The sequence below is a fragment of the Apteryx mantelli genome, chromosome 17, assembly GCF_036417845.1.
Source record: "Apteryx mantelli isolate bAptMan1 chromosome 17, bAptMan1.hap1, whole genome shotgun sequence".
Lineage (NCBI taxonomy): Eukaryota > Metazoa > Chordata > Aves > Apterygiformes > Apterygidae > Apteryx > Apteryx mantelli.
The window spans coordinates 16,583,535-16,611,135 of NC_089994.1; the positions used below are offsets into that span (position 1 = coordinate 16,583,535).

The 27,601-nt window shown below is 43.5% G+C and overlaps 1 protein-coding gene across 1 annotated transcript in view; it reads right to left on the reverse strand.

The window, feature by feature from the left end:
* Nucleotides 1–27,601, reverse strand: part of KDM2B (lysine demethylase 2B) — a 116,830-nt gene that overhangs the window by 42,375 nt on the left and 46,854 nt on the right. The window contains exons 7-9 of the mRNA XM_067306752.1: nucleotides 21,518–21,633; nucleotides 14,968–15,094; nucleotides 6,062–6,516 (exon numbers count right to left, since the gene is read on the reverse strand). Coding sequence (XP_067162853.1) covers nucleotides 6,062–6,516; nucleotides 14,968–15,094; nucleotides 21,518–21,633 — 698 coding nt within the window. The remainder of the gene's footprint in view (nucleotides 1–6,061; nucleotides 6,517–14,967; nucleotides 15,095–21,517; nucleotides 21,634–27,601) is intronic.

The following is a 27,601-nucleotide window of genomic DNA, read 5'->3' on the forward strand; positions in this document are numbered from 1 at the left end:
CATTACTGCATTAACTAAACTGCGACCACACTCTGAAAGTCAGTTTTCAACCCTAAAAATGTAGAGATCTTTTGTGGTTTTAGAGGAAAGCCCAAGCTCTCCAGAACAAGAAGGCAGCTTGAGAACCATATAAATAAATGACAAATTAAGCTCTCTTTACTTTGCTACTCTTGAATTGGAACGGTTGTAAGGCAGAAAACCTTAACATTTTCACTAAATACTGTCAGAGACTCGGAGTTCAATAGAAAGCAGAGTACATTGCAGGAATTTGGCTGGATACTGAGAGTTTCTTGTTATTGTATGTATCACATAAAAATATTATCCAAGAAGCAACTTAAAGCTACGGCAGTTTATCATCTCAGCCAGCTGAAAACAATGGATGTCTCAGCAGCAGAACCACAACCAAACCACAGTTGCATTGACTGTGGCATCAAATGTCAGTACCCAAGAGGCTGGAGGAGGCAGACGCTTGTTCACCTGCTTTAAAAAAAGAAAAAAGAAAAAAGAAAAAAGAAAAAAAAAATAAAGAAAAGCCATGGGGCTCCAGTTCGACAAAAAAACACGATGCTCACCCAGCACAAGGCTGCCTGATTCATTACACTTCATGACTGTGGTGACAACAGCAGGTACGAAGGAAAGAGGCTGATTAAGTATGTAGGAATTCAGCTTCGCCATTAATTTCCCAAGCACAGCAAGGAATGACTCCCCTGAAATGCATTCAGCAGAGCGAGTTTTCTTCTGTCATCAGAATGAGAAGGGGGTAAGATTCTTGGCAAGGAAAAGGAAGAACATATTTCAGTAGATATCATCTGTCTTGCACAAGAATCTTCTGCTGCTGCCAAGGAGTTACAGATATTTGACAAATTCTGTTCTTCCAGCTGAGTTTCCTCTGCCCTGTTGGACCTCCTCAGCCCCTGCTGAAGGGCAGCTTTCGGACTCTGAAGTGGGCAAGGTCTGTGGCGTTACTACGAGACACACGACAGTGATCTTGCAATCGTCTTCCCCAACAGCAGTGAAGGAATTACCATCCCGCTGGTAACACAACAGAAATGTTGGAAAAACTACATCAGTGGCTGCATACAGACAAGGATCATTGGCAGAGTCCTGTGATATGGGCTGCAAACTACACCAGGTGGTAAGATTACATCCTCTCTACTCTCTGCTCCATGCATAAATCCACCCCGAGTGCATTTTTACTAGACTGCTATTCCATTTGGCAGCTAAATAACAAGTGGAGAAGCCACACAATGAAACTTTTTCGATCCCCAGGACCACCGTTTAAGAACAGTTATTCCTCAGTGATTTTTCTTTCTCTTCCTTATCTGTTCACTGCAGGGACTTTCTCCAGATCTAACAGTTCAGCTGCTGCTTCATTTTTAAATTGAGAGACTGGGAGCAGGAGTTGTTGCACTGTTTCATATCTCAATTTCAGGCCATGTATATATGGAAAACAAGGTATTGCTGCAGGCTGCAAGTGCCTCCAACAGGAACACCAGCAGCACGGATGTGGCGGCAAGGGCTGTCGCGCATCCTGGTTGTTCACCCTGCCAACAACTACACTGCCAAGCCTTCGGTCCTTCTGTAACTTGTGTCAGCCAAGCCCGCTCAGGGAGGGTATGCTTAGCTGTGCAACAATTTCCCCTCACATTTGCCGCACGTACACGCTCAGACGGAGCCCAGCCGCAGCCATTTGGATACATACAGAACTGCCTCTCCGTTGCTGATTGTTCAGATGCCATCTGCTAGGGAATGAAGGTTGCTAGCAGTAATAGCTGCTTGGAGGCCTCCGAGAAGCTCCTCTGGTGGCAAATACAGGTCCCACGGGACAGAATTCCCATGCAGCATAGCTGCAGCCAAGAGGAGCTTAATTCCTTGTTGGAGCGGAGGGAAGAGCTGACCCCTCCCCGAGCGAGGCAGCGGCATGCTCCACAAATAAGCTTCCCTTGCATTGCTGCACTCCATCGATCACGGTGATAAATGGGATCTCAATCTGCAGAGGCATTTACTTGGCACTTCTCGATTGCCGGGTCCCCACTAGATAGTGGCAGTTAGTTAGGAGCTTAGGTGACGTGTAAGGAATTTACACAGGCTTAGTTTAGCTTTCAGGCTCCCTTCTCATAAGGAAAAATAAATTACTTGACTTCAAAGAGCCTCCTCACCTACTTGACATCAAATAGGCTGTATGCAGCTGTAGTTGTATTTGTCACAGAGAGCAGTAATCCACTCACCCATCCTTTACTCAATCGTTGCTTCGGTCAGGAAAGCAGGAATTCTTTGCAAGCTACCCTGATTTGTTCTGTGAAACTTGACGTCGCTGAATAAAATGGTTTCCTTTCCCCAAATTAACTACCCATATCCTGTTTTCTGAAGCACAAAAACAATTTAAATGTCATACAGAATAGTTCCTGAGGGTGTTTCATTAAGAAATAAAACTGCTATAATAAACATGGTTTTACTTTCATCAGAAACAAACTTGTTTAAGACTTTCTGAGTGGAGCAAAAACTTTTAGACATTCTGTCAGAGAGACGTCTTGCGATGCGTTTGTCAAAAATGACCCTCAAAAGGGAGCCCTGAAAGGGTACTTTTTCTAGGCTGTATTATTAATACATCACATACAAAAAATTCAGGTTGCCCAAGAAACAAACCTTGCGCAAGTGCGCTGCGACTGTACTCAGCTACATGGTCTGTACTGTTTTGCCTACAGGATTGCTGCCTCCAGTGAGTCCCACAGATGGCTGGTGCTCTGGATAGTCAGCAGAGCGAGGGAAAGATGCAGGGCTTCTGCTTACTCTACTGCTAACGCTGTCAGCAAAATCCCCACATTATCTGCTGTATGAGTTGGGAAAGTGGTAGCAAATTAAGAGGAAATATGATTTCATGGTCAGGGAGATAAATACTATTCTGGAAAACTGGACTGTTTTCCTCCCTGTGCCATGATGTCTCTATGTGACACAGGGCAAATCTTTCAGCTCAGGTTTCCCCAGGCAGTCATGGATTGCACGCTCCTAGCCTTCCTCACCTCTGACTTGGGAACTGGATGCTAAAGATCAGAACTTCTCCGCTGCAGAAAAGCAAAGCAATTACAGTTTCAACACCATTAGAATTATCTTTTGCATATACCATTCTTAAACAATGCTAACTATTCTGAACATCATGTCAGACACACCTGAAACTAGTATCCCGAAATTAATGGCCACTTTTATCTTAATCTCTTTGTACCTTAGTTCCCTACCTGTGAATCAGAGATAACAACTGCTCATCAATTACCGCTTGGAAGCACGTGACTACTGTAATGATGAGTATCGCTGGGATTCCCAGGGAACATTCCTATCACCGTGTTCAGGCGAGGTTCTGAACGGCACGAAGTACCTAACATACACTGAATAGCAAGGACGGAACAAAAATCCTGAGTAGCTGCATCCCGCACACCAAGCGGAACAGGAATCCTGTTAGGGGCATTACATGAGACACGAGCTCAAGGGGCTGAACTCGCTCACTTGGCACTTGATGCATTTGTTTGTTTTTTTAAGGCCAACAAACTGAATAAAGCAAAATGTATGCTTTGCTATCACATGGATTACGATGAGTCGGGACCCCTTCTCCCGCTGCGCTGTCCTCTGCCACGCGAACCAATGCGGCGACAGCAAGGAGCAAGGGGTGGTTGCACGCGGGGGCCCGGCGCTAGCTGGAACGAGACGCACCCCGTCCCGGCCAGCTTGCTGACCAGCAGCGGGACGCTCAGCGCGGGCAGCCCGGGGCTGCGCTCCACGTTTGAGAGGAAGCGTGCTCACGCAGTCACAGACCTGAGCACAACGCCCCCTCCGTGCCCGGCTCCTTCAGAGAGCCTAGCAAGCACATAACAACAGATGTAGGGAGAGACTATGGGGTTTAATTATTTACTATGCTGTACTGACTATCATTCTCTGAAAGCTGAGGGCTGCCTTATATGTGGGCCAATACAGTAAAGGAGATGGAGAAGAAAGAGCAGTTCTTTAGATACTGTTCAAGAAAATGTTTGTGAATTAACGTCCTTTTAAGAGTTCTTGCTCTGACTAATCAACCACAGGCTCGCCAAACATACAGAGGTGATCCCAGAGAAAACAACTCGGCAGCATGTATGGTGTTTCGACGTTATCATGAGGCTCTTTAACCAGCAGGGAATCATAAATATCCAGATGTTGGGCTACATCCTGATGGTTACAGTGTGTGCTGGCAAGGAGCGGAAGTTTAGAAGCGGCCGTTTTCTGTGCAGTTATCAAAGGAGATGGAACATCAAGACTGCAGCTCTGCCAAGATGAACAAAAGTGGCAGACACCCGCTTAATACCAGTTAAAGCACAGTATCACTGAAAGGGCATCACTTGGTCCATTCTGTTCAAAGTTCATTTGCAGTTCTCCACCTCTGTAGCTAGTGAATCCACTGCTCTGCAGAAGGAGGAGAAAGCATATACTCCTACACGGTGCTTTAAACCAGATTCACATATGGCATCCTGCCTTGCTCTAGTAAGATGTCTCACAGTGCAGTGTACTGGAGTATGTCACCAAAAGAGCATTCACGATCGTATTCTGAACATCTGCACAATTTATTGTGTGTTGTACCCCCTTCTAGAATGTCAAGAAGGGGCAGCTTATTTTTAAGTGAAACTTGGTTTGTGCCTGAAGCTTGGAAAAGTAACGCTACCCTTCTTTCCCCTTCACCACCACAAATTCAGTTCCTGGTCTTGAAGCTTCATTTTGATTTCCGATTAGAATATCACTGATCACAAAGCAAGTAAATCTACTGCCATAACTGCATGCATGCTCATCCACTTTCACATACAAAGTAGCTGATTTTGCAAGAAGAGATTTTCTGAGCTCTTGTGGTTTACCAAAGCGAGTGCCGTGTATCACCCTTCCAGGCTCCAAGATTGCAGAATATGGTTCCACTGCGTGTTGCATATTTACAACCTTCTTTAACTGGCTTTGAAGACATTTCTAAGCAGCTGTTACACTACTTACACTGAAGAAGTACAGGCTCCCTTTTTACCATATAAACTTGTATTTTTCCTCAGATTGTGGCTTACACAGCTGTCATGTATAGAACATATGTAGTTGAAGAAAAATAAATAAAATCATGCTGTACACATACGCAGAACAAAACCAGCAGTCCAAGCACAAGACTAAAAATTAATACTTGTAGTTCCAAATCAGGCCAAATTGCCATGGTACTGAACCTACAGAGAACACCCTGATTATTTTAGTCTTATTTGACAAGTCCCAGCAAAATGGCAATAGCAGGCTGGTCTCAGTTCTTTTTTAAAAAAAGTATTAATATGCCTATTTAATACAATGTGAAAACAAGGCACAGAAAAGCTAAGCAAATAGTTCAAGGCGATGCTGCAGATCAGAGGCAGGGAGAGACTAGGAGCAACAAGACCATGCTGGTCTTCAGGAGGAATTCATCTCTAAGTCACATAAAGTACCACCTCTGCTATATTACAAATCTAAAGACAAGTTCGTCATCAGTGGGCCTTCACTCCTCACCATCTCCGAAAACAGTACATTGTACCAGCAGAGAATAATTATCAACCTATAGAGGGCAATGGAGGAAAAGAAAATGAAAAAGGCAAAAAAAGGAAAGAAAATGCACCTGAAAAAGGCAATCTATCTTCTGAATTAAGATCAAGTATTTACATTTTGTATGTGTCAGTTAATCAGATATATTCTGCAGAGACTAGACCAAAAATGGCAGATTAAGACTATCAACAGGTTTCTTTAGATATGATTTACATGTGGGATATACCAAGCCCCAAACTACGAGAGCACCCAAAGTTTTGGCCACTGAGCATAGCTGCGACTTGCAGAAAGGACCCCATCAGTTAAATCCGACTGCAGTGCAAAGCGGTACGATGGCTTTTGCTGGAAGCATAATTCCCTTTTCTGCAGCACAGCAAGCCCACCTGAGGTGGTCACTGCACACAACGGACCACCCCTCTACTGCAGAACTTTGCTTTCTGAACTCCTACTGCCTCCTGCGCTCCCTGAATACAGTTTGTGTCGCTCAGCAAGCTATCGCACCCACCTTCATGTCCTCTAGGAGAGCCTGGGGATCTTCGATACCTTCTGGAACACACTTCTTGTTCTCTGGGAGAGATTCAAGCTTTTCCACCAGGGCTTTTAAACCCTTCAGTTCAAACTCTGTGAGGTGAGTCCATTTGGTTGAAACTTCTGTAGCTGGAGACCCTGTTGGTGTTTTGGGATAGTCCGTGGGGGTCGTTGATTTTACGCTGTCGTCTGACTCATTAGACAAAGTTCTTTTGAGATATCTCATTACTGTGGCTTTTTGTTTTCTCCCTGTACCCTCCTTCCCTTCCGAGTGTGTGCTGTTGGGTGAGGAGGAGCCATCCGCCAAGGATTTGGAGTTCTTATCCAAGCTGTCATCCTTCTCCTCCCGGATATGGGCATCACAAGATTCTTCATCCATGTCTAACCACGAATCCGATGAATAGCTGTCTACGCTGCGCTTTCTTTTTGCATCTGAAAGTTAGAAAAAGAACGCTGAATGTAATTTCCAGCTTACACGCTCCTACCACTGGGTCTAGGAGCTGCCTATTTAACAAGGCACTGGATAATGCCTTTTAAGTATGTGACAGAAATTGAGTTTATTCAGCCAATTAAAAAAATTTTTTTTGATGTTTTTTGTTAAAATCTACTCAGTTCAAATGACTGAGAAAAGTTTAGGGGAAAAAATATGCTTTTTTCAAAGATTCAATCCTCTATGCCTTCAATTAAGAGTAGGCAGAGCTCGTAAGTCACACGCAATTAACTTTCCAGCAAATCCGAAAAAGACCAGATTCGGCAATCTTTACAGCTTTAAGATAAAAGTTTACACAAAAAGAGGAGAGGAAAAAATGACGGGAGGAAGCATGTTAAAATGCTGTACATCATCATTCTTCCAGGAATTCTGCACAGGACAAAGTCAACTTCTCAATACTCTTTCTCTTCTCAAGCAACCGTTGGGAAAACAAGAACTATCAGTCGTTACAGGGCAGGGGGCACTACACAAAATTTTTAAAGCACAGATAAGAAGCCTAAAAATACTGAAAAATGAAGCCACTGGCCCAGAGTCACACAATATTGTTATTCTTAATGCAGTCCTTGATGCATTCTAGGTATTTCTCAGGAAAATGTAAAGGCAAGTTTGAGTCTAAAGGACTATTAATCTTAGCTTTATACCAGGTTTTCCCCCTAAAAAAACCTCAGTTTTGCCCAACTCAGTGCAACTGAGCAGTGAAAGCAGTGCTGGAAAGTAGTGGCCAAGGTTCCCTAGACCACTGGTCTTTTCATGTTTATTAGACCCGATTTTCTTTACTAAGTGAATGACATTGAACGCAGGCTAGCAACAGCAAGAATTTCTGTGGAAAACACATGGCAACACTGTTCAGTTAATGTGAATTTTAATACTGGCTACAGTGGATATGAGATTAAGCTGTAAACAAAGAGCACTCTGCAAAGGAAACAGAAGTCATATAGGAAAAACAAGTGAACAATTAACGAAAAGTTTCTTTCACAGCTTCGTTTTCTTATTTTCAGCAGGCCAAAACCCTGAGTACTTTCATGTTTTGCAGTGCAGCAGTTTTGGATTAGGACAATGTGAACCATGCCTAAGAAAGGACTAAACGAACATTAAAGGAAAAAAAAATCAGCATCCGGTTGTTTAACAGAGAGATTCAAAACAAACACTGAAGCCCAGCTCCAAGCTGGCAAGTTCATCCTTACGACAGCAAAGCTCCTTGTCTCTTGCACAGTCTGCGCCATCTTCTCACCGAATGTGTGTGGTGTTGGCAGCTGGGAAACAAAGATGCAGCAGGTAGTGGTAAATCAGCTATCCTGCGGCAGCTTTCCTAGCTGCTTAACATTGCAATTCCAAATAAAAACCTGTGAGATCAGGTGCACCCATGTGCACTAGCGCCTGAGAGAAATGAGTTGGCCACTTTGCTTCTTGCCACTTCTCAGGGGAGACGAGCTAATGCTGCAGGTTCTGCAAAAATCAAGCGTCTACTCCAGTCTACTCCTCCAGGCACATTGGAATTTTTCCTCAGAACCGAAACAGCTAGAAAACTACTTCTGAAAGGCATATTTAAGCTGAAATGCCTGTGAACAGAGATAGCAGTCACATAAAACAATATCAACCACCAGCAAGGGCGGACATAGCCCAGCCCGGCTCCACCTGCAGCGCAGGCGAAGCTCCTCCGCGCACCCCTCCACTAAGGCTTTGCCACGAAGCACCGCACAGCGCACTGTGTGTGTTGACGTGGCAGCGTGCAACGCTCCAAAGCTGCCCCTCCTCTCTGGTCTGTGCTACACCATCCCCACACTTCTCCTTAGAAAAATAACAGGATTAGAAAATAGTGTAACCAGAATATTTAAAAACCACTAGGTTATCTAACTCATTTACACTGTTTTTCCCATCCACAGTAGCTGGTTCACTTATCCATCTCAGAGGGCTATTCTGATCAGCCCACGTCACTCCCCCATTTTACAGCTGAGGAACGAGATGCTTGGGAGAAAGACCGATTTGCTCACTGTCACATACCAGATCTAGGGCAGAAGCAGGAACGAGAACCCAGTCGCTCGGGTTCAGGGCTGGAGCCTTTCTCCAGGCCTCACCGCTTTGGTTACCTGTTTTACAAATGCCTGAAGTACAAGAGCCTAATCTAGATGGGAGATGATGCGGGAAAAAGCAGCAGAAGGTGAAAGCGGGCACACAGCCCTGCACTACCAGTACTAGCACAGCGTCCTTAACTGAAACTGGTCTAAATCTGCACAAAGAAAATTATGTTTCTCTCTTCCTATGCTGTGGCTCTGCTGAAACAGTCTCCAAGAACTGACAGCTGTAACTGGGGCAAATCACAAGTGTAGATAAGGCCGAGGGAAAGAGGGGGAGATCACATCATGGAAATGTGAATAATTTACTGCAAGTAATGCTCTGGTGCTAAGAGAAAACGGCCTTGAGTGAGGTGTCCACTTTTTGTCTCTTGCTCTCATCTACGGAAACAAAAGGCAAGAGAGGAGGTGTGGAGCATCGCAGCACGCCGGGGAAGGCAGCACGCACGGGGCCCAGCACTCCTGTCCATCCAGCTGCGGCTCCTTTCTCTGCTACAGGCTGATGTGCACAAAGCAGGTGTTGCTGTGCCAGCTACGCCTGGGTATGGACAGACAATCAGTATAATCATGCACACAAAAAATAATCTAAATCTAACCTCAGGATGAATCTTTACCAAACAAGTGGCCTGTTCTTTGCAAGCTTGACAGTTAAATGGTGCTGGGCCTAGCTTTACTTGTAGGAATAGGGCTTGCTAATAACCTGCAGTTAATCAGGTCGAAGAGTATCACAGCCCATTCTGGAGCACTAGAACCGTCTGCTGCTGCTAATTAAAAAAAAAATCCAAGAGAATCAATAATGGAAGGACAATGTCAAGAGCAGGAAAGTTCAAGTTTGTGTTTTCAAGTGTTTGGTTGTAATGCAAAGGGTCATGATTTTTATTTAATGAAAACCACATCTGACTCAGAGCTACCCTATCCTGTGAGCTAAAGCTCTACACAAGTGTAATTTGCATTTACTTTAGTGATAAGTACGTTTTAGCATGTCTCCCCTTCCCAGTCTTGGGCTTTGCTTGCTACAGCTAGGAGTTGCTAGGCAGCTCCCAGCACTGCCCTGCTCCTCTAGCCCCCCTCATACAAAGGGAGTTTCCTAGGCACTTTGCCTGTTGGCAGCAGTCGTCTTTGGGCTTTTCCTTCCACAGTGGCATCCCTCCACGCTCCCGAGTGTGCATCAGCAGCCTGGAGCATGGGAAGACTCACAAAAATAGTGAAGAAGGGACCAGTGTCCCATTAATGCAAAAGCCTTGCCTATTGCCTGCCAGAGAGACGGAGGGAGAAAAGTCGAAGGCTGCAACCAGAGACTTGCCAGTAAGTCCTAGTAAGAGATTCATCGTTTTTGGAGTGTGCAGAGGTCCACCCTGGTCTTGTCTCCATCGGGCGTATTTGTACACAGCTGAAGAGCCCAGGCACGCCCCACCAATGCAAAGTAAGTTCTAAACCGCACTGGCAAAACACATCCACAAAAGCTTTACGGTAGGCTACGGGTTAAGGTTAACCAGTGAGCAGAGGGTTAATTCTATACTACCAGAGCTCCACCGACTTGGCGTTTTTAGGTTTATGAAGTCTCTCCATTGAAGAAAGCTCCTGCTAAGTGCAATTGTTTTCTTCTTCTTCTTCTTTTCGTTTCAGAGGGGTTATCTGGTTTGGGCTTAAACAGACAGCCCTAACAGACCTTCCCCCCTCTTCGTCTCAAAGCAAAGCAAACCAGCTTATCCAAACCAGTCAGTAAGACAAGGAGCACAGGCTTGACCACAGGCAAAGAGCTAGAAATACCTTTTCTTCTACAGCAATTGACTTCCCCATGGTTCTGGGCAAATCACTTAACTTTCCCCACAGTTTATCCACTTGTACAAGATAATTATACAGTTTTCTTCTTTGGTGAGAAGCAACTTACCATATTATAGAACTTTAAAGAAAGGGCGGAGGAGGTATAATTATGAAATCTTTCTAACTTCTTTACAACAATCCAGCATGTAATATCTACCTTGCCATTCCCAGTTTCAAAATCTGGCATTGTGACTTGGGAGCAGCAATTCTTACTGGTCCGCTAAAGGCAGGAATGACATTTTCATTAGCAGAAAGAACTGAGCACACTGGAAGTACAACACTGCATGGAGCATCCCACACACAAATCACTCCGTATAATCCAGTACCTGTCCTATCAATAAGCAAATCCATTCTGTCCTCTGAGATGAAGGAGAAAAAAAAAGCAGGGCTCCTTCGCCATCCCAGAGGGCACATCTTCTTTATCCGTCAGGCTTAGTATACAGTTAGAGCCATCCTGTTAAAATTTTAGCAGTGGGAATCTTAAAAGCTGCAGGCTACAGAGAAAGCCTATTTCGGATAGCCCAGTATCTTCTCCCAATTACTCTTTGTCAGCTCACTCTCAAGATCCATATCTCACTGAAGGTCAACTGTGGTTGAAAACAGCCAGTACAGACTCATTCATGATAAGAGTAAAAATAATGAAGACATATCCATCCTGAAACAGTGCATGTTCAAGCCTAGTAGGAAACCCAAATAGGATCTGGTTTTGATTCCAGCTGACAGGACAAATGTCACAGTTGAGATGGACAGGGAAAAGAAAAAGTGGAGAGAGAGAGAGAGAGAGAGAGCGCGCGAGAGAGTGCGCTTTTGCAGCAGCCTGTGATTGCTGTCACATCACCATTCCCCTGAGCGTTCGCCCTTCTGTGAAAGAGAAAAGGAAAAAAAAAAAAGTAGTCTCACACACTGACTAGGAGGCAACTGCCTGAAGACTCACTCTGGGACTGAAGAATGGGAAAGGAAGCCATGGTCTCCTTCTTCCATCTCATTAGAAGCGTAGACATTTTTCATTCGAGGACTGGGAACACTCAAAATTTTAGCCTGCCTCCACTGAGCTTTTAAGTTTCTGCCTGAAGTTTTTGGGGCCAGATATTTGGGAAGCAGAAATACAAAGATCAATGTAATTTGCTATACCAGTGTATAACTAAATTGATAGAGGTATCACAATAAATCCATAGCAGTTAATTTTCATGAGTAGCCAATATCTTTAAAGGCTCATTCTGAATTTGGCCACCTTCATCTCAAAGTAAATAAATACCATGTAACGAAAACATGGTATTTATTTTTTCGCATAGGCGAACGGGATCTCTGGAAACCACCACTCCGCAAATCCCAGAGACCACATCCAGCATTCTGCATTCTCCCTGGAGGACGTCCTCCTCAGGTATCAGTCAAGTCTGCTGCTTCTTAGCTTATGAGATCCAGTGAGACTGTTGTATCAGAAAGAATATGAAAAAGCAGCACAACTCGAAGGTGAAAAATAGCAAGTTCTAGCAGCCAAAAAAAAAGAAAGGTAATAAGTAGACATCTAAAACAACTTATGTCAAGGAAATTATATACTAAAATAGGGAAAAACAAGAAGCAGTTATAAACATTAAGCCTATTCAAGAGAAATTTCTGAAAACGAATATAAGGATGTGAAGAAGCTTTTCTTAGACCAAGAAGGACAGAAGACAATTAAATCTAATGAGGGGCCTGCAGAGAAGCTAAACACATCGTTTCATTACTCTTTATGGAAGATGATGGGAAATTCTTCGTCAAGGGATACTCTCTCATGGGAAATCAAGACACTGCTTGCAGACAGAGAAGTCTCTAAGGAAGAGAGGAGCATGTAACAATTTGAGGACCTGAATAGTTCTGAAGAAAAGCTTAAAAAATGAAGGAGTGGGGTCTTCATATCTAACTTCAATTGGATCTAGCATCCCATAAGAGCTGAATGAATATTAAGATACAGACACCACAGAACAAACAAACAAAAGTTATTCAGGATTACAGTTCATGGAGATTTGTCCTGAGTCAAGAGGCTAGACACCGAGACTAGTTGAAAGGACAAGCAAATATCTGAAATAGTATTACCTGAGCAGAACAAAACAGCACAGCTTTTTAAAGGTAAATAATGTCTTTACTCCTGCAGAAAATTTGATAAATACCAAAGAAAAAGATTCAGAAGATACAGTAGATCTGGGCTTCAGAACAGCAAGTCACAGCTAAATAATTATTTTAAGGTAAGATCCTGCCAGGAAATAAAAAGCAGTTTCTGACAAAAAAAAGTATAAATCTGTCTCTCCTGGAGAGAAAAGCCCTAGATGCCAGTGTGAGAGATTTTATCAGCATGCTAATACTCTGAAGCCAAGAGGTAGCAGGCAGGTGGATGAACTATACACTGTCAGTAGATACCTCTTCGGTAAGCTAGAAGTCCCGATCCGTTCAGGACAGTAACAACAGCTCAGGATCAGCCCAGCCACATCCTCGCAGCACCTCCCTTGACTCGGCACTACCAGCCACACAGTAGCGTGGCTGCAAGTCAGATTAGCTCATCGATCCTATCGATAACAAATTATTCAGTTTTTCAGTACGGTTCATCTTCAGTCAGCTCACTGAACTGATCCAGCTCTCACCAGGCAGCTGCACAGTCACTAGAGCCCACAAGAACAGGATCGTTTTGTGAGGGCAGCATGTTTCTTACATTAGCTTAAAATGACCATAAAAACATGCCCAATTAACAGTGAAACAGTTTAATTTTCACCTTCCTAGAAGCCAACAATTCAAACCACCACAGGAGACAACAAGGCCTAGACAATGTTACCACCAAACCATTTTCCAAGCAGCCAGGGTCCTTTTACCGATGCCTTTGCAGTTGACACTCTTTGGTTACGCACAGCAATCCTCTTCCCTCTAGACACTGGACAGGCATGGTTCCCAGGGAGCTTGTACCTGATTTGAATATCTCTCAGCTAGTAACTGGATTGAGACATATTTCATGGGGATCACCAAATCATTATGAGTAATCACCGAGCTGGGCTTGAATTCACACTGGTGATTTAGCTGGGAAAGGTCCCGTCTCAATATCCTGAGCCATCCACTCTCCACATCTAATTTGTTCTGCAATTACACCTCAGTGATCTGGCACCCCTGCCTCGCCAGCGGGAAGAGCCTCTTCCCAGTACAGCACCTCTCACGCCAGTGGTTTGACAACAGGAGTTTGCTCCTTATTTTCCAGGGAATGCAGTAACAGAGCTTTGTCACTGTGTTTTTGAAGTGCTAAGCCAAAGGGCTAAATTCATCCTTTCCTCTAGGATAATCTCATATAAAGAGAAAAATTCCTCCGCACAGAGCGCCTGACTTACTGACCCTTCAGATCAGAGTCCCACAGCGCAGAGGTGCAAAATGTGAAGCACTCGGATTCCCAGGGACCGCAAGAGATTTCCCTGCCCTATCTACACAGACTATTAGCTCCCTCCAGTTATTCTTGGTCAGCGAAACTCAGTGAAGAGTGTGTCTGCCCATAACTTCTTCAATCCCTCCTACTGAAAATTATGCTGCAATTAGGTGATCATTTCCCTCCTCTGTCCAGAACCTGCAGCAGCTCCAAACACGCCAGGTTCCCACCAAGTGGCATCTCAGGGACTGGGAGGCTGAGAAATACTTCAGTCCTCCTCCGCACTTAATATGGATCAGTTAAGATTTAGCTGGTACTCGTACTACTTTCAGCCCTTCCGTGCTTAAAAGCAGGAAGGTAACACGGCCCACTGTCTCGTTCCATTAAAGGGGGGGGGGGAAGAGGGCAGTTCAGCAAGGCAACCGCTGGAATTGTAACACATTGACGTGAAGCTCACATCAGTGCCAAGGCAATGCCTTCCTGCTTCAGACACATCTATCCATCTCTGCCATGGTCCATTTGCAGCTGTTCTTTTAAAGGTTTCTTTGACCTCCCTGCACCCTGCACTTAAGTTATAGATCATGTAGATTTGTATGGGTGCTTTCTTGTTTCTATATTTTTTGTTTTTGTTTTTCTTTTAAGAACTGAGAGAACTACAGAAGAGATTAAAGAAAAAGAAGCCAGATTTAGTGACAGTGATGCATTCTGTAGATGCAAAGCGCTATAAAAGGACTAAGTATCCAACCCACCAGAGCATATTTGCAATGCATACATTTCTGGCTACTAAGGTACTGTGCCAAACACGACAGTAAATCCTCAACTGTTTGGCAGATCATCTCAACACAAACATTGCTGGAATCAAGCAATAAATGCATCCAAAAATTATTTTTCCAGGATCCACTTTCTAAGGGAACGCTCAATAAATATCATTTGAACTAGGTTGGTACTTTGTTGAAACGCTGAAGAGTCAAATCCTCCCCACCCCAAAAATAAAGAAATAATTCATTAAAATTTCTACAGTTCTCCAATTCAGGTTATAATCTGCTTTGCAGAAACCAAAGCAGTAACTAGCCTAAGGTGCTAGCATCAGTTCTGAATACGCACTCAAAGGATTCACTCACCAATTAACATTGATTCTTTCTGGTACTCTTTGCTGAGGTGGCAGCGCTGGGTCACACAGGACACGTATCTCTCCAGAACATACCAGCACATTTCATAGTAGAAAGGATAACGGAATTTGGCATGCACCTGCAAGCAAGATCGAGAGTGTCAGTCCACGGGGAAGGCAGAGAAGTTTGCAGCACAAGGGCCAGGCATCATTCTCATCATGTTATCAAGAGCACAAACAGTAGGCAGCAGGGGGAGGGGAGCGCGGGTGGGCGCCGAGCGCGGGGTATGCCTTCAGCATACACAATGAGGAGCCTGCCTGCCTGCCTGCCATGATAGCATCGTTTCTTGGTTCACTAATTTGTATCCTCTTGGGGTGGCGGGAGAGGAAAAGGTTTGTGTTCTTGTGAAATCATGAAACTGATGGATGGCCCCTACGGTATTATTTACCTACTGTATAAACATAGGGTGGTCACATACAGATGTTAGTCACTAAAATTCAAGTTAAAATAAAGGTGGGTTGTTTCAATTTCCTAAACACTACCACGTGATTTATCGAAATGACAGCATTACCTAAAATGAGTCAAGCAGGAAACACATCTTTTTTCAACTACGGTTTTTACAACAATTTGATTAAACAAATGAACAAACACAAATTTTTGATTGCTGGTAAACAAACATTAAAAATCCCTCCTTTGGTTTACATTTAGCATTTTGATAGCAAGTTAACTTCTGCCACAAACAGAATAGAAAAGCAGGATTTTGTCAGATTCTGCCAAGCTACGCACTTTTCCTTACATCTCAGACCTGTTGTTCTCACACAAAAAGCTTCTTCTCCAACACTGTATATCTGTGACATCATTTCATATTCAGAAGAAAAGGAAGTGGGTTTCCTTCCCTCCCCCCAGAGTTTTCTATATATGGGAGGTCACTGTACCAAGGAAGCAACTGGGAAGCTCCTAAAATGCAAGAACATACGTATATTTGTTGTGATTTGTTAAAAATGGATGCCATGCATCTTGCATGCACTTGTACTTACACTGTACAGTTCTTTCTCCTGGCGGCACAGAAATTTGCATTTTGCAGGCTTGCATGCACGCATTGCTCTGGGATTATAGGAACTGTTTTAACACATTCTATGCAGTTTAACTGCTCTCCTAGCCCAGAGGTGTCCACCCACCTTTAATGAAACCTGGACTGCACCAGAAAGGATCTTTATCTCAGACAGCCCATTTTTAAGAAGAGGGGGAAAAAAAAAAAAAAAAAAAAAAGCAAAACCAAAAAGCAATGAAGTCTAAACAGCCCCACTGCTCCCGGCATCTGGAAACTCAGATTCGGCTCTGCAAGGCAGACACTGTCGAAACACCTGCCTGCCGATACGAGCATCCGCTCGTGCGTACAGATGTCTTACCAGAATGCCCGTGTTTGAAAACTGTCCCCAAGGTGGACAGCCAAAGAACTTGCCTCTGTTCCCAGGGCACAGGAAACATAAACACTTTTAGCAGTAAAACAAAATGTAATTAAGGGGAAACATACTGTACTGCCCCACTAAATGTATCACAGTGTAGCGTTTAAATACTCCGCAGCAAAACCCGGAGTTGAGATCTCAAACTCAGCACAAATGCAGCTGGCGAATCTGAACTGCGTGGCACTACGGGTCAGGCACCCAGGGATGCTGCACCTTTTCAGACGTTCCCCTGTGCCGTTTGTTATAAAGCACACAAACCAGAAAAAAAAAAAAAAGAAGAAAAAAAAAAAGGCAAAACCAACTAGCCAAACAACAACCCCCTCTCCGTGAGAACATTTAACCCCAGGGCCTTTTCGTACCGGAGAGCTTTCTTCCTTTTGGTTTAGTTATGTGTCAGAAAGAAGAGATCAAGTCACTTATCACTAGTACGGAACACAGGGGAAATTAGCCATGCTAAAATATATGCTAATAAAGGAACTCAAATTTTTCCAAGAGAGCACTGCAGGAAACAAAATTTGCAAAGAATTGACTTACAAACAGGAAGCCGCCTTCCACCCCTCAGCCTTCAAAAGGTTTTCAGCCACATGCCTGGGAATATTAAAGACATCATTGCTCAACATTTGTTGACAGATTCTGAGCTTCACCAAATTTAGTTGTTACCAATGTTAATTCAATGTGAAAGACAAGGCAGTAATGCATGCAGTGCTCCCATTATGTATATCAATCTTTAATATTCAATTTGAGTTCCTAATTGCCTCACTATCAATGTTCCAACCCACAGCAAATCCCTCCATGCCTCTGTAATTCGCTATTTGCCCGAGAAGGCTCTGCTTTTACAAACCTTCCGAAGTAAGAGCTACCATATGCAGCAAAAGATACTCTGCAAAGATCTCCAGTGCCCTTTGCCATTAAAGTAAGTCTAACAGTGCTTTAAAAATCTTTCTAAATTTGGCTTCTGCGGAAGTATAGAGGAGTACATTATTCATGATATTCTTGGATATTTATTCATTATAATGGATGTGAACTGTATTATGTACATGTCCATAAGTTTTCCATCGTATGCTTATGGTCAAATGAACTCTTATTTTGAAAAATAAAAAACTGAAATGAATTTTTTTCTGTGATCAATTTAAAACGTAGTATCTTGCGTGGACACTGCCAGAGGACTAAATCTCATGGCAGCGGGTAAAGAGACTAGATCATCTAACAGGCATTTTCCAGCTCTAACTTCTGTGATTAATAATTTACAATCCACTGAATATTTTTTTTAATTATTCCTGTACAGTGAGAAAAATCCTCTCTGGAATATGATCCATTTCTTTAGCTCAAAGTGAAATTATTTTAGAGACTTGTATCCCCTGCCAAAAACAAAACAAAAAACCCTAGGCATGTAAGGCACATTTGCCTCAAGAAAGTATCAGTTTCTTCTACTATGCCCATTAAAATCATTACATACTCGTATGTAATCGCTCTAATTACAATATTGAGAAACAATTTATGCTTACTTACAAAAAAATTAATCTATTAATTTAAAATATTATCTTAAGTTCCAGAAAAGAGAATCAGTAGCAAACACCATCATCTGTGAGTGACCACCTTACGTATATATTTTGAGTGCTTTTGTCCCTACACGTGTTCAAATATTTTAAAGTGGTTACATTTAGATGAGTTGAGAGCAAGTCTGACCCACTCCTCCTCGGCGGTGATAGGGAGCGGTAAGGCCAGGAGGACGAGTCCCTGCGCGGCAGCCTGCTCTGCAGTCAGGCAAGCTGGTCTAGCAGAGAGCTAAACAGCTTGGCCTATGTGACTGGCTGCTAATTGGCCTCGAGGAAAGCCAGACTGCAAAATGAGACTCTCTACAAATTGTAAGGCTGGAGAATATTTATTTACCTCAGTTGCATATTAGGAGCCGTTTCCAACAATAGACGTGTTTTTTATTACTCCTTAAAACTATTTTTAAATGGCTATAACCCTCTTAAAAAGTCTCCCAGGGATATGAGAAATTAAGCTAGAATAAGCATGACAAGGATATAAACTAGGCAATTTTATCAGGCTCTAAATCAGCATTACCATTTCAACCATGTATTTATTCTTGTCTCAGCTGCTAAGACAATAACAACTACACCTAGCATAAAAATGACTTTGAATATCAGCAATCAGAGATGATTAAGCATGATATCGCAGATTTAAACACAGTGAAACCTCCATGAAATTGCTCTGTGCAAAATGAAGAGAGGAAACACACCTGTATTACACTTTGATTCGAGTGTGGCAAATTACTTTGTCAATCACTTCAGTTAATTTACTTCTGTGCTATACACAATGGAAAGATCGATACTGATGAGAAACTCATTTGCAGTATGTTCACATTGGCAAATCTGTGTGAACTCCACACTGTATGTGAGCCTCCTACACTAGCCAGTGTATGAATAAAATTATTTGAGTAAGAAATTACAATATTTGATTGCTAGAGCAAACAAAGTAGTACACTCCAGAACTCTATTTTGAAAACATTTATCCCTTCAAGATTCACTTACGATATTTGTAGCTTTTTGTTATTATTTATAAATAACAATATTGACTTTCCTGCTTCTTAGCAAACTTCTGTTTTGCTTTAGCGCCAAGGCTCATGCTTGGTTCCTGTCTAGAACTTCTTGCTAGTTCGCAACTGCTGACACCGCTCTGTTACGGTACGGCTGCACACGAGCTCCCGCAGGGAGCAGGCTGCGGGCAACACACCGCTCGCACACAACAGCCGGCGAGTGCCCAAAGTGCTACTGTGGAGCCGTGGAAGTTCTCGGCTTTCATTGGTCTTTTTTAAATCACGGCAGTACTTACTGGAGGGAAAACGATATAGAATTACACAGACTTTGAAGAAAATCTGAAACAAAACTGACTTTGGCCTAAATTGGGACTTCCAAAGGTGGCAGCATCCCCTTCCAAACAACACTGACAAGGACGTTTGCAGAGAGGCAGATACCCAACCCCTGGAAACCTCCCGCGGGGTCAAGGTGCTGGAGCATTGCAGTGCAACTGGCAGGCAGGTTCCTAAAAGTCACCGAGATACTTAACTGTAATGGGGAAATCTGCCTCCCGTTATACAGCTTAGAAGACCTTAAGTAGTCCAAGCTGCACTCAATTTCCCACGAAGGGCCTGACATAAAGCACTATCGAGCAGTTGCAACTCTGCTAAAACCTATGTGACCCCGGGCTGCTCATGTCCTGTGGGAGCATGATGTCAGCTCTTCCCATACTTCAGGAACCGGAGCATTTCCTGTCCATCTTCTCCATAGTCATCAATGGAAATACATAATTTGTTGCTGGCATCGATCCTTCTTCCGAGCCCTCTCTTCGCCATTTTCCATTCAAGTCGCCTGCTCTAGCATCCTCCCCAGCAACAACACTCCCTCCCCTCCAGCACCTGCAGTCACCAGCATGTATCGTTAGTTGTTTTTTACTATCCCTTTAAAAGCCTCCCTACCCCTATCACCTTGTTTAGCCGTAGCTCGACTCTGGCCCCTGCCCCTTTTCCGAGGTGCTCCTACAGCTCCTCCTGTCCCCTTCTGTTTCTGCCATCAGAACCTTCTCCCGTTCAAGTCTCTCTACTCTTTTTTCATGTCACCTCAAGTTCTTGCCTTAAGACTCCTGTTCAAAGTCAGGCTGGACTCCACTCTGGCCTTCACCTCCGCTTCTGCTCTCTGCTACTTTCCCTCTGCTCAGATCTCTCCACTTGACCCTTTCTACTTGCTCTGAATTTCAGCTTTTGTCTTCAGATCTCTCCTCCTAGGAATTCATTTTCCTATTCAGATTCCTTCTCCTCATTAAAATCAGTCGAGGAAACCAGCTGCTTCTTCCACTGCTTTGCAATGTGAAGATTACTGGGCCTTGCACTCGCTGCGAAGGAAGGGAGCAGTCCCTTCCCAGCAGACCGCTGGCACGGAGCGGCCGGGGGGAGGACGCCCTTCCTCCCTGTGAGTCACGGATGTATTTCTAAACAACGCAAGCATGTTTCAGGCCAATGCACTCCCACTACAAAAAAAGTGATTTGGGATAAAATCCCACTTGGAAACAAAATTGTGCTCTCTTGTAGAGGTGAGTAACATTGAACACTGCTGATGTTCAACACATATCATCATTTTAAGATTTTTTAGTGAAGAAGCATTGTAACTTCCTGCCATTTTGCCAGCCCAAATCTCCATTAACACTACACTTGGCACCTGTGCCAGTTGTTTAGCATCACTGTCTCAGTGCCATGCTTTCCAAAACAGCCAGCCACAAAGTCTCCATCTGAATTTGTACACACCACAGGTCCATCTTTGCATCAGAATGCTATCATTGCCTTGTATGGTTTATTCAATAACTACTAAAACAGTGACACTTCCGTCAGATTCTGTTATTTTACAGAACTGCAAGGTATACAGTGGCTTGGTATCTAGCCTCTTCATCAAGGCCATAATTTTCAATCCCAAGCAAAAAGCCTGCACAGTTGCCTCTTCCAAGATATAACACTCTTTCCATCAGGTGGATGCTACAGCCAGGTGAGCATCACAATGTTCAGACTTAGGTCCCACCCCAGACCCTCTCTGTCACAAGAAATTCTTGCATAGTGTGGAGTCACTGTAGAAGAAAATCCTGCACAGTACAGAAGACATCGTTTCATTTGCAACTCCTCTGCAGCTTTCCCAATCCAGCTGTGGACAACAGAAGCATGCTAGTCCCATTAGTTCTCCACTCTTGGGTCTCCGTTCCAGGCGTGCACAGAGAGACAGTAAGTAGGGTGTTACCAGAAGTACTGGCACAAAGGTCTGTAATGACCAATATGTCTTTGTGCAAAAGGAAAGGTGTTTATGAAACTTTAACAGGCAAAGAGATACAGAAGGGACAAGTCTGTGGGAAGTAGGGAAAAACAGATGAGTAAATCCCACTAAAAATAGCCAACATTCGAAAGTCTCATTACTTCATGTTTACCTGTCTTGTTTCAACGACTCTGACACGGAGATCCCGTCAGCTCTTGTTTCTCAGAAAGGAATATGAGACTATGACAGATCATAGTCACAAAGAATTGTTCAGTTAAAAAGAGAATCAAGTATCCTTACCCTTGTTCTGTCCTCAATTTCATAGATGCGAAGCTGCATGGGAACATTAAAGCTATGCAGGATATTTCCACCAAACACCAGAGAATCTACTGGAGTATAAACCGCATGTATCCACCCTAGAGAGGGAAAGCAAAGAACTGAGAATGCCTCGTGCTGTGTAGGATTACAGACCAATTTATAAGCAAATTTTCACAACCCCATGAACCCCATTCCGTGGGGTATGAGAGAGGATAAAGCAGTGAAAGGTTAAAATGGTGTGCTCATAGCCACTCTTTAAGACTGTAGCGATAGCAGAAGAAAGGCATCTTATGATGTACAATCTTACAGCCCTCTGTAAATTGGGTTCTTCTATTTATCCACAGAACAGTTACAGTGTTTACTGAGAACAAGCAAGCTTGTGACTCAACCACATCCATGACTAAGAAGTAAATTCAGTCTCCTCAATATACTTGGCTCTCAGATGCATCTTCTGGCACCTGCAGTAGGGTTGCGAATCATGTTGTCAGTGATGGTGGGCTAGGGCTGTGGAACTGGACTGAGTCACATCAAACTTATTTCACACCAACACCAGAGCACACATCTTCAGACGTCAACAATCTCAGGTTATTACCAGCCCTCCCTCAGAGGTGAAAGTTTTGTATCCTATTATCTACTTCCTGAGGCAACTGAAAATCTTTTCACTCTAAGTCCCAAGTTAAGGGATTTAACATTTCTGCTACTCAAGCTGATGAGACTGTTCTGACCCTATCTTGCAGGGGACTGATTTCATTTCACAGGCTCCAAAGCGAGGGAAGAATTTTCTATCACAGCGAAAATCCAGACGTAGCAATTCAGGCAGCCACGAACCAGCTCTTCTGCTTCTGCATTGTTTGCCTGGTATGTCAGCAGCTGAAGCACCGGCTACGCAAGACTGTAGCCTCTGATCTCTGCAGTGAAAAAGGAATTGATCCTGCTAATGATCTGGGACCCACGGAGACCTGACACTTTTTTCTTTTTTTTTTTTTGCCTTTTTAATGAAAAGCATTACAATTTAAAAACCAGCAGACAGCAAAGCAACATAGGGGGCGGTCAATTTTCTCCCGACTGCGCACTCCTTTCCATTAAAGTCGTGGAGGCTTTCCTTCACTTCCAGATCAGTGAGGGAGCAGGAAAATGCCATTCAGCCTAAAGGGCCCTCCAGCGAGCCGCCACGAAAGCCCTCCTCCGCAACCATCTTTAAACCTCAAAGACCTGCAAAGTTATGCCCGAGAAGTCCTTGAGCCACAGCAGATGGCAGAACGAGGGCTTTAATTCAAGGGCATATTGGTAGGAGAGAGGAAGGAAAGAAAATCCATATTAGAATTTTCTCTCTAGAAACACAAGTTCATCGCTCTGGATACATTCTTCTTAATCTATAAGTCTAATTCCACAGGACAAATGTGATGCAGGGAAGAATGCAGGTGCCCTGTGGCCCTGGCAGCTCTGGGTATTGCTTTATCTTTCCCACTCTAGTTAGCATAATTTCAGTTACAGAGTTGCTCACAATAATTCAGCACATTTATTACTTCCAAATCAAGACCAACCAACTGTAGAGGATCTTTTTTCCCCATAAAGGTATTGTGGTGACTACACACGTCAATACTATAAAATCTCTTCGCAGTTTAAGTAGTTCACCACCTCGCATGAAGTACATCCGTCTGTACTAGTAGGAATCTACTGGAAAAATAAATGATCTTCCCAAACCTAGTCTTTGGGAAGGGAAAAGGTCTAAGGCCAAGGAATTTGGGGCTATTCCTTCTACCAGTTAATCAAAGATTTATGTGATTTAGGGGAAAGAGTGGAAACCACATGCTAAAGTAAATCTGTTGCTGGGTCCCCAAAGCTGACTTACCGGATAGGTGGGGAAACTCAGGGTCAACTTGTGTGATAATTAAGTTTAATTATCAATTTTATAGCTGAACAGACTGATGCTCAAAAAGGTGGTGTGATCTGTCAATGGGACAACAGAGCAGTGGCAGAAGACAGGTCAGAAACAGCCAGTTACCAGCAAAACATTAAGGAGTCCTAACCACTAATCCACACTCCTGTTCTCAGCACGGATCAGCCAATATACTGGAGCTGACAGTTGCAACAAGATATTTTAATGGAATGATCAACATCTTTCTAAAACACAATCTGTTACCAAAGATTTACAACTCAAGTGAAAAGAGCAACTGAGCTGAAACCCGTCTTTCTAGCGCTATATGAAAGGTGGAAAGGAGATATGTTTGGTTCCTTCATTTTATAAGAAATAAAACAAAAATCCATTAATGTAGTTGTTCCTTAAGTGTATTTTTTTTTTAAATAACCACACAATAGCCTCCTCCTAACAAATTATGTTACCTCAGTGAAAAATCCATATTACAGTTCCACTGATCTCATTATTTCTTGCTCTTTGGGTTTCAGCCTCATCACACCTTCCCTGACCCCTCAGTTCTGGCCCAATTAGATGCCAGGGGTCTTTGTGTTAATAATCTCTAGACTTACTAGGCAGTAGTCCCAAAATGATTGAGAAAAACTTCAAAGGATCTATCACTGGCCTAAGACTACGTTCCACAGCAAATGGTGACCCCGACACCACAAATCCTTAACAGAAAGATTAATGAACAGGAAGACAATTTCAATCCTGTCACTGCTGAAGAGCTGGTAAAGATGTAAACTGAAAGTCTTTCCCAAAATACCTGAGATAACCTCTGCTTGTGTGGGTAATATATTTAAGTTCCTACTTATGTTTATAAGCCAGGTAGCTACTCATCTTACTAACAATTAGTACTTTCAACTGACAGATGTAAACTCCTAACTTCCAAACCAACTAAGTACTAGGTCCTTCAAGACAAATATATTTCTAATAACAAGATTGGAAATACTGCTTTTACGACACAGTTCTCAATAATGAAACCCTGAAATAACAAAGCATTGAAATCCAGCAGGGTCAGTAAAAAAGACAATGAACCAGAGACCTTGCGACATGCAGGAAGACCTAACCACAAAGCCCGTGGAATCACCATGTGGGATCACCCAGGGCCCCTCGCAGGACGAGGAGGGACGACTGGCCCGGCGTCCTGGTGAGAAAGCCTCCTCTGGCAAACCGTGCATCAGCTCCTCAGCACGTAGGGGACACCAACTTCCGTTGCCAGCGAGGAGATGGAAAAACCACATGCTGCCATCCTCTCTCTAGCTCTCAGCTCTCTGCTTTCTCCAATACCTAGCAGAAGCACAGCGCCACAACAGGAGGGTCTTCCTTAGCGCTTGGGCACACAGGAAGAAAAGCTCCCTACCCTGAGCCAAGGCAGAGTGTAGGAAGAACTCCGGGAGCAGCGTGGCGATGGGAAAGGCCGATGCCGGTGGGCCCCCTCCCTCTGCCGTAGGACGGCGCGGAGCCAGGCACGCAGCTGAGCCCCAGGGGAGCCCTCGCTCTCCTCTCCAGCAGCTCATCTGCTCCCGCAGGCAGGATCCCCCTGGCCCAGCTGACCCGGGCTAGCCTGGCCCCTCTGCCAGTCGCAGGAGGCAGCCCGGACACCGGCGTCACCTGCTCGTAAGATAGAGTCTGGCCACACAGCTGTATAGCATTTTTCAGTCACACTGCATCCCAAAATAGTTTCAACTTGCCTGAGGAACCTAAGTGCAATATTGAAACAGCAGAAGCACAAACACAAAGAGGTGCGTTCCAGGGATATAGGACATTACAGGCAAGGTTAGAAAAGAAAAGATGGAAATAAGATAGAAAAACACAGGAAGATTGGCACAGAAGTTGCAAAGGAAAAAATCTCCTGTTCTAATAATTTAACAAGACTGTATACAGAGAAAAACTGAGAGGCCAGTACCAGAGAAGCAGAAGTAGGAGGAAAGGAAGTTGTAGAGAGACAAGCAGAAAGCAGGAAACACTTTCCACAAGGGTAATATATTGCAGAAACGAGCTCAGAGAGCACATCAGCTTGGATGATACATTCAGTTCATTCCCGCAGCTTAGATAAAGCACGACTAAGAAACAAACTGAGGAGGATGAACGTTCATGGTGACCATTTGCAACAAGAACACCAACCTTCAAGCTTCCCACCTACGAAGGGTTTTTAAACGGAAGAGAGATCTGAAGGGGAGAGAAGTGCACATACACAACGAGAGACAAGTGTTTGTCTCACTTTCAGCTACGCAACTGGCTTTCGCTGGATGGAACAACAGGTCTGCTGACATGTATGGTCACATCCCTCTCTGCTGGACAGACTGTCCCGACTGCTCATGTACATGGAAAACTTCCAGCTGTCACGGCAAAAACCTGCTATGCAACCTCCAATAGAGGCACCTCTGAAGTGAGTGTAATCAGTTCTCTGCTCAGTGGCTGCATCCTGCTATTTACATGAATCCCGGTGCTACTGCACAACCCTGCATGTTTCATGGGTTAGTGACAGATAGGAGGTAATATTTCTCCCCTAGGTATAGCAACACAGAACAAAACACCACAAGTTTCATTGTATCCTTAACTCTTAAAAAAAAAAAAACAAACCCACCACCACTAAAGCAATATCAGAATAAAGGGATTAAGAACCAAAAAAGATCAAGATCCAGGGAATAAGTTATTGTTCATTTTTGGTTGAAAGACAAATTAAAGCACCTGCTAAACATTATCTGAAGCTACAATTAAACTGCGCAGATGAGAGACATGCACACTGTGTGGCTTCAGGGACTGGTACCCTCTTCCTCGCAAGTCACCAGTTTCAAACGAGCCTCTGTCGACAGCAGTACTATTTGATCACTGTTTGGTGAGGCCAAATACAATCTGCAGCAGACACCACTGAACAGTCACCAGCCGTCTAAGGAGGAGGCTAGCGACCGAGTGAACGTGCAAGCGGCCTGTCCTTCCTTCGCAGACCGGTCCAAAAGCCCATGGCTGGAGCAAACTCAGCGCAGGGAGCAGTTGCTGCGCGGCCACGGCGCAGCTGGGAGCAGGCTACGTCAGCGCAGGCGCCAGCCAGCCCGCAAACAGTCAGCTGTATGGAGAAGAGCGAGCTCTGGGCGTGCAGCCACTGCAGGAGCTCTGTTCGTAACCCTCGTTCCAAGAGAGCCGTCCACTTTGGTTTTTCCAGAGTCGATCTATTTATTTCAGTTCTTGGTGATCAATAAGAATTTTTTCTTTCCCCAAACAATCCTACTTTATGAAGCCAAGCCAACATGGAGCAGAAATTGTATTCACGATGTTCAGAAATACCCTCAGCTGATTTACAGCAAAGAATTATTCCACTGCTTCTAAGATGCACTTGAATATTTAGATGTTAGCATCACAAGTAAATCAAGAAGGTAAAATTAACAGTAACAAAAGCTTTTCTGAACAGTTAAAAGAAAGATATAATCTCATTATCCTCTGGAATTTTATAAAACAAGTACGATTAAACATTGCAGACTTGTTAGAAGATTTCAGGGGCCTGCAAATTCCGACTGTATCATCAACGATGCAGTCATCCATCTGAGAATAATAAAAAAGAATATTAACTTACAAGGCTATGGGGCAGACTACAAACTCCAAGCCAAAACTGTGGTGAATCTGTGTCCACTAGTAACTGAACAGGTATTTTGCTTTATGATATAGAAGGCATACACATTTTCCTGTAACTCTACAGCAACTTGTGGTGGAAAAGATTAAATATATACATCTCAAAAATAAAAATCAAAATAAATGACTAAGGAGATAATCCTACAGTTGGCACTGACAGCAAACGAGACATGATTTCTCTCATTTCAAAAGAAGAGTTATTCTGTCATAATAGTGTCAACGACTGAATATATCAAGGATACATCAAGTTTACATTTTAAAAGTAAAAAATGATTAATAATAATTTTGTCCCCAGTAATACAAATAATATGGCAACTCTCAGTCTTACATCATTAAGCTATTTTCAGCAAAGCAAGCAAACCAACCACTATTAACATACCGCCCTCAAAGACCATCAACAGACCTTGGATCTCCTAATGAATATTATCTGAGCCTTCAGAACTTTCAGATGAGGTACTGAGGTGCAAAGAAGTAACCCAATTCATCAAAAATCAAAAAGGAGACTGTTCATCTGCTTGGAA